The sequence below is a fragment of the Acanthisitta chloris genome, unplaced genomic scaffold (assembly GCF_000695815.1).
Source record: "Acanthisitta chloris isolate BGI_N310 unplaced genomic scaffold, ASM69581v1 scaffold36740, whole genome shotgun sequence".
Taxonomy (NCBI): Eukaryota; Metazoa; Chordata; class Aves; order Passeriformes; family Acanthisittidae; genus Acanthisitta; species Acanthisitta chloris.
This window is the reverse complement of record NW_008651770.1, coordinates 7,969-15,380: the sequence shown is the minus strand read 5'-3', so window position 1 is coordinate 15,380 and position 7,412 is coordinate 7,969. Positions and strand designations below refer to the sequence as shown.

The 7,412-nt window shown below is 48.9% G+C and overlaps 1 protein-coding gene across 1 annotated transcript in view; it reads left to right on the top strand.

The window, feature by feature from the left end:
• Positions 1 to 6,308: 6,308 nt before the first annotated feature.
• The window catches only part of LOC103802089 (calcium uptake protein 1, mitochondrial-like), a gene marked incomplete at both ends in the record, with an annotated part of 7,658 nt that continues 6,554 nt past the window's right edge, over positions 6,309 to 7,412 (top strand). Inside the window, one exon of the mRNA XM_009074545.1 lies at positions 6,309 to 6,446. Within this exon, the coding sequence (XP_009072793.1) occupies positions 6,309 to 6,446 (138 nt within the window). The remainder of the gene's footprint in view (positions 6,447 to 7,412) is intronic.

Sequence of the window (7,412 nt, the reverse complement as noted above, 5' to 3'; positions counted from 1 at the left end):
AGCTCCAGGGAGAGTTGGATTTGTGTTTCCAGAGTCTGACTCAGGCTGTGGTGGCTCTGCTGTCCTAGGGCTTCCCTGTAGAGGGTCAGGAGCTGTTCTGCCTCGAACGTTCCTCCCTCTCAGTGAGTGTAGGGTGGCAACACTGCTCTTTTCCTTGGTGTCAGGAGCATTGCCAAGGGCAGGAGTGGCAGTGGGAGAGCCAAGTCTGGAGACAGCAGTGGGAGGAGGTTGCTCATCTCCTCCCTCTCTCCATCTCAGCACTCAGGGAAGCGCTTCCCTTTCATTTTTCAGACATGTCCTTTTCCCTTAGCATCACTGATACCTTTTTTTTTGGATTCCCTTCCTTTCCTTCCCTGTCTGCACTGCGTTTCACACCACCAGTCTCCTCAGAGCTGGCAGCAAGTGGCTGTGATTCATGAGGTTAGGTTCAGGTTCAGACTTCTTTATATAACCTTTCCTTAATTGCTCATTAGAGTGGAACAAGTGGCTGGGGATTGAAAGGGGGAATTTTCCCCCTTGCAGGCAGCAGTGGTGTGCCAAGGTCAGTGAAACCTCCAAAGCATCATCCAACATCTGGGCTGCTGTGCCTGCACTGCTTCTGGCATGTGGATGTTTTCAGCCTGGCTGCTGCCTAGTCACTGAAGCAGAGAGAAAAGTGTGAGCAGGGAAAGCATTGGGAAGATTGGATTTCTCTTGTGTGGAAACAGCTCCCTTTGCTTTCAGCTATTTATGAGTTTTTTTTAAACAAAGAGAAGCAAGTGCTTCTGGGAGCACTAGGAGCATTTGTCCTGGCCTAATTCAGCTGGACAACTCCACAAGGATTGTTGTCCTGGGAGTCACGTAGGGGAAGGAGTTAATGGGCAAGTAAAGAATTGTGATGCGCTGCCTGGTTTTGTGAGACTGGGAGGTGTTTCCTAAAGCTGAGGACTTGGCAGTGGGAAGTGACTCAGAGGGTGGTTGTGGTTTGCTGCTCTGGGTTGGTTACCCAGTGCTGGACTGACTTCCTTGGGCACCTTGGGTTGTGCTGCCCAGTGGTGCAGACCAGTCTGTCTGTGATGATTCAGGCTGGGGTTGGTGTTTCTGCCTCCACATTCTTCCCATTTGCATTTCTTCCACTGGTGGAACCTCTGATCATCCTAAGAGCTGTTGCTTTGGGTGAGTTTTACCCCATTGGATCCCACCTGGTGTCTCCCTACAGGCTCAGTCCCTCAGTCTCTGCCTGGAGCAGGCAAACCCCAGGGATTCAGATCTAAGTCCATGGAAACGTTCCAGCATAATTATCCCCCGCAAAATAAAATAGTAATTTAGATCTCTGATCTTCCCAAAAGCCTTTAGAAAGTTTTCCTTTCTTTTTTTGGCAAAAAGTTGGCGCTATGTAAACACTTAAGCTTAGTCACTAATATATTCACTATTTTTTGGATGGAAGTGGTCACTGGAATTTAGGAATGTATTTTCCCCTTCTTTTCTCCCTCTGTCGGAGTTGTAGCTGCAAGTTGACAAGAGATGTGGCAGCTTCCCTGTCCAGCCCAGCAAACAGAGCCAGAGCTGCTGCAGTTTGAGGATAAATAATGGATTGCAGCCTGTCAAACAAAGCTTTGAGCAAACACCACTTGAAAGGGTCAGGTGAATCTGAATATTACCGTACAAATCACCATTTCCCAGCCCCTTTGTGTTCCTTTGGGTGCAGCTCTCAGAGCAGCTCACCTTTTCCAGCTGCCCCCAAACCTGACAGGGTTAGTGTTAGCAATACTTCTGTGTGTTTAACCAGCAGAAATAAACTCAAAACTCATCCTTCAATGCTTTTCTCTCCATCCTAAAGTCCTTGGAGTTTTATTTTCCTTCACTATCTCAATTGGAAATGTATTTGGGGTTTGTTTTAAGATCTTTGCTTTGAGATTTTAGGGAACACATCAGTGTTTGATTGGGTTTTAGGAGCCTTCCTAGAAGTTTAAGAGCTGCTAAAATACAGCTGGATGTTTAGCTAATAGGAATGTTTGAAGAGGAGTGGAATTACATTGCTTTGGCATTGCTTTAGGGAAAGTCTGAGCTGTTTGCATGGTGCTGGTTGTTTTTCCCTCTTGCACTGATGTGATTCCAGGCTCTTGCCAGCATTGGTTGATCCAAAGTTGCAACCAGAGGAAGGGCAAAATGGTTTTTCTAACCATCTTCTTCAGCAAAGCAACACAGAATAAGCCACAGTTGAGTGTACCGCCCAGAAGTGCCACAAAGGAGAAGAAATCCCACTTTCCAACATGAGATTTTGCATCCACATGTGGTTGTGTGATGATCTAAGCCCTCTCTGAGGGTCTGTGGCAGCAATCACAATATACTGCTCCCCTTTTAAGCTCTCACTCTCTGCTCAGAGAGGGTTTCAGCACTGCAGTTTTAAGTGGAATTTCCCCTTTTCATGCTCTTGGTTATGAGAGATTTATTGAGGAGGAAGGAGAGTCAGCTGGACAGAGAAATCTTCCCCTGAGAAATGTCTGGTGCTTAGGTTTGACCTTCTCCTGCAGGAGGGATGTCCTGGGGGCAAGTTGAAATCTCACCTTACATTTCCTTTCTATGATTCCACCTTGTCTCAGCCAGAGCTGTGTCCCACCACAGCCTGGACTGGAAGGGGCAATTTAGCCTTTACCCCACAACACGTGGCAACAGGTCTATGCCCATGGAGACACAGTGCTGGCTGGACTTGAAACCTTTGCTATAAGTGACATTTCCTGGTCTCCCTGTTGTTTATCAGGTTGGAAAGTTTGCATTTACAAGGTGACTGGTCTGAATCCACGACAGCATCTGCTTTGCCCCATGTCCATCATTAAGGAGGACCCAGTGGAGGTTCTCCTGCCCACACCAGATGGCTCCTTGGCCATCAGAGCTGCCTCATTTCCCACCAATGAGCCTTGCAGCTGATGGCGGCAGAAGGAGAGAGCAAAAGAAACCAATGTCTGCATGGGGGCAATTCCAGCATTATTTTTTCCAGTCAGGATGTTTCTCATGCTGGTGTCTCTGGGGTTTGGTTTCCAGCAGGGAAGGAGGACTGAGTTTGTGGGGAAAACAAATTGTGAGACAAGGAAGCAGAGGGGTTATAGAATACAATCATAGAATCATCAAGTTTGGGGGAGACCTCTAAGATCATAAAGTCCAACCATTAACCTGTTACTGCTGGAACCCCTAAACCCTAAACCATATCTTCCAGACACCTCTTAAACACCTCCAGGGATGGTGACTCCACCACCTCCCTGGGCAATATTCCAGTGCCTGAACACCCTATGGGTCTATCATTTTATGGTGGATCCTTGTACTGCCCTTCTGTCAAGTTGTGCAGTTAAGGGGATGTGGAAGTAAGGAAAATAGTTTGTTTTCCTCATGGGAGGAAGCTTTTCCTTGGAATTGAAGGAGAGTGGGGCTGTTTGTTCCACCAGAAAGCTGAGCTGGAAGGAAGCTACTCTGCATTTCAGCTTAGGGAGGGAAGCTACTCTGCATTTCAGCTTAGGGAGGAGCATGGAGGTGCTTCTTCTGTTGGACTGGGAGTTTTGTGGGAGTTTTTCAGTATTTAATGCATGTTTAAGTAAAAAGAAATCAGGAAGGACCCAGATGTGAATATGGACTGGGCTGGTGAAGCTGAGTACACTTCCTTTCTCCTGCCTCTTCCTCTCCCATGGAATCAGAGAATCCCAGAATGGTTTGGCTTAGAAGGACCTGGTTCCACCCCCTGCCATGTGCAGGGACACCTTCCACTAGCCCAGGATGCTCCTAGCCCTATCCAGCCTGGCCTGGAACACTGCCAGGGTTGGGGCAACCACAGCTGCTCTGGGCAACCTGTGCCAGTGTCTCACCACCCTCACAGCCAGGAATTCCATCCCAATATCCCATCTAACCCTACCCTCTGGCAGTGGGAAGCCATGCCCTGTGTCCTGTCCCTCCAGTTCCCGATGAACTGCATATTCCATAGCCACCTTGGATTTACCTGCACATCACATTGGCTTTGAATGAACTTCAGAACAGCCTATTGGACTTTCAGCTGATTCTTCTGCCCCTGAGGTGTCCTGGCCTGCAGGAACAGCTCTGCCCAGCATTTATCCTTGTGTGAGGCTGCAGAATCCACTGCTGGCACCAAGTGGCTGCAGGTGGGAGCTGCTCCAGAGGTATTGGACTCACTCTGCATCTGTGCTGCGTGTGCAGGTTTGGGGACTGCATTTGGAAGGGGATGTGACCCCCTTGTCCCCTCTATTCCCCTCAATAGGGTGATAGGCACAGGAGCTTCTCCATCCCATTCCAGCTGGAGCACTGCAATGCCTCAGCAATTCCTTTGGCTCTGCTTTTCCTTCCTTTAAGACATCTTAAAGGAAAAAAAGCTATCAGAGGACTTGTTTGCCTGCACTAAATCCCAGTGTGCTCTGCCTGCATCACATCCTTGTAGGGTTTGGAGTTGTTCCACTCACAAATCATTTGAAGCTCAGTTTCATAGATTCATAGAATGTTAAGGGGTTGGAATGGACCTTGGAGATCATCCAATGCCAACCCCCTGCCCTGGGCAGGGACACCTCCCATCAGAACAGGTTGCTCAAGGCTTGATCCAACCTGGCTTGGAACACTGCCAGGGTTGGGGCAGCCACAGCCTCCCTGGGCAACCTGTGCCAGTGTCTCACCACCCTCACAGCAAAAACTCCTTCCTAATACCTACTCTAAATTTCCTCTCTTTCAATTTCTCCCCATTCCTCCTTGTCCTGTCCCTGCAGTTCCTAACACAGAGTCCCTCTGCAGCTTCCCTGGAGGCCCTTCAGATCCTGGCAGGTTGCTCTGAGGTCTCCACACAGCCTTCTTCTTCTCCAGGCTGAACAGCCCCAGTTCTCTCAGCCTGTCCTTGGAGGGAAGGTGCTCCAATCCTCTGATCTGCTTCGTGGCCTCCTCTGGACTTGCTCCAACAGTTCCATGTCCTTCTGCTGTTGGGGGCACCAGAACTGTGCAGGACTCCAGACAGGTCTCACCAGAGCAGAGTAGAGGGGAGAATCACATCCTTTGACTTGCTGCTGCACTCCTTTGGATGTCTGGAGCTCTGCCTAGGAAGGGTGGAAAGGAAGCTGGTGGAGCTTTCACTTTGATCTCCCCACCTTGATCTCAGGTGGGAGCTGTCCTGCCTTTGTGCAGTTGTGTGTGAGCACAGAGCAGCAGTTGGGACAGGAGTGGTTATCTCCCCAGGCACTGCAGTGTCAGCTTTCTGGTACTGAGTTGTTCCCTGTGAGTTTACTATTTCATTTTGTTGTTAAATGTCATTTTCTGCCTTGTGATCAGCTCCAGTGTTGGCTGTGTGTTTTCTGGTGAAGCCAAAGAGAATCAGGAAAGGGATCTTGAGTGGAACAGGCTCTGGCACAGGTTGCCCAGGGAGGCTGTGACTGCCCCAACCGTGGCAATGTTCAAAGCCAGGTTGGATCAAGCCTTGAGCAACTTGTTCTGTAGGCAGGTGTCCCTGCCCAGGGCGGGGGTTGGCACTGAATGATCTCCAAGGTCCATTCCAGCCCCTTAACATACTCTAATTCTCTGATGCTGAGATCTGTGAGAGTGGGTGAAGTCGAGCATTGATGTTTGCAGAGCTACAAAGAGGTGTGGGCAAAAGGAGAAGATGCAATCTGCATTATGCAGTGATCACAGACCCAAGGCTCCAACCCAGCTCCTTCCCAGGTCAGGGAATGGCTTGTCCTTCCTCCCCTGCAGTGAAAGCCAAGAGTCAAACTAATGCTGGAGACATGGATTCATGGAGGAAACCTTGCTCTCCCAAAGGGCTTGTGGGAAGGCCTGTAGGGACCTCACAGCAGCTTTGTATGGGTCAGGGACTGGAGAGGGCTGAGCATGAGAGGAACTTCCATGACTGGGGCAAGTGGAGTCTGGAGACATCCATGGGATGGATGGGACATTGGTACAGAGCTCAGAGCAGACAAGAGCTAAAATGACACTCAGTTTCCACAAAGACTTTGGTTTATTCACCACCTTCCCCTTGTGCAGCACTCATGGAACCACTCCTGCACCTGCTGCTTTTGAAGCAGTCACTGGTGTATTAGCCCAGCCCTGAGATAAACCTGGGAGGGTGAGATACAAGTTCCAGAAGGTGTCCAAGGGATAGGGAGAATAGGAGGAGGGAGAGAGCAAAGGAGAGAGAACATTGACTTATCTGTGTTGGAGCACATCAAGATTTCTCCTTCACAAGTGCTTCCTGCAGTGCCAGTGTATTTATTGCTGTGTCTTTTGATGCTCTTAGCCTGGGTGGAGCTTTGTGTTGCATGACCTTGTCTCCATGTCCCTGTTTTCCCTGGCAGTTCGAGCGGCACGAGCCGGTGGAGGGGCGGATCACGGAGCGGCAGTTCGGCAGCATGCTGCTGGCCTACAGTGGGGTGCAGTCCAAGAAGCTCACTGTCATGCTCAAACAGCTCAAGAAGCACTTCCAGGACGGCGAGGTCAGTGGCATTCAGGGCTAATTTGGGAGGCTGAGGTAGGGACAACTGTGCCATGTTGGGAAATGAGACAGGAGTCACCATCGTCTTTGGAAGAACTTCCACATGCTGTTAAGGACTGTGAGGAGACCTGAGGGGGAGGTGGAAGAGGTGGGAGTGAAGTGGTCAATGTCCACATCAGACTGTAGAATCATAGAATCATCAGGGTTGGAAAAGACCTCTAAGATCATCAAGTCCAACCATTAACCTGTCACTGCTGGAACCCCAAATCCTAAACTATATCCTCCAGACACCTCTTAAACACCTCCAGGAATGGTGGCTCTACCACCTCCCTGGGCAATATTCCACCCTAACTAACAGTGAAAGGTTTGTTCCTATGAAAACAGATGCTGTAATGTTAAGAATTCCATTTGCTGAATGTCCCTCTGGGTCTGGAGCCAGAGCAAACACTGAAGCTTTGCTTCTAGTTACTGCCCCAACCTTGGATTAATTAGCTGCTGCACTGGGCGCTTTTATTGTTTAGTTATTAACTTCTATGAAGAATTATTGGAATTCCTCATAATTTAGAGGAGAATAAGTCTGCAGGTCCTACACTCATTAATCTAGTGAGGGACCTTGGAGTGAGACACCCAGAGCAAGAGGAGATGCTTTATCAGGTAAAGCTGAGAAATGACTTGAGCATTAGAATTTTACATCTACTCCTATAAAGCTGCAATGTCCTTTTATTAACTGGGTTATAAACAAGTGATTCATCAAAATGAGAAGGGATGGGAAGCCTTAGGCTGCCTCTTGGGTTGATGTGACTCCTTTAGAGTGAGCCTCTTCCTCCTGGCACCAGGACTGGAGTTTATTTCTTAACTGGTTTAGATGCCAAGTGTGTTATAAAACACAACTTTTGGACCCTTATTGGGGCCTTAACTGAACTCCTGTGATGTGCAGGAACCCTCAGGTCATGTTCATCCACTCCAG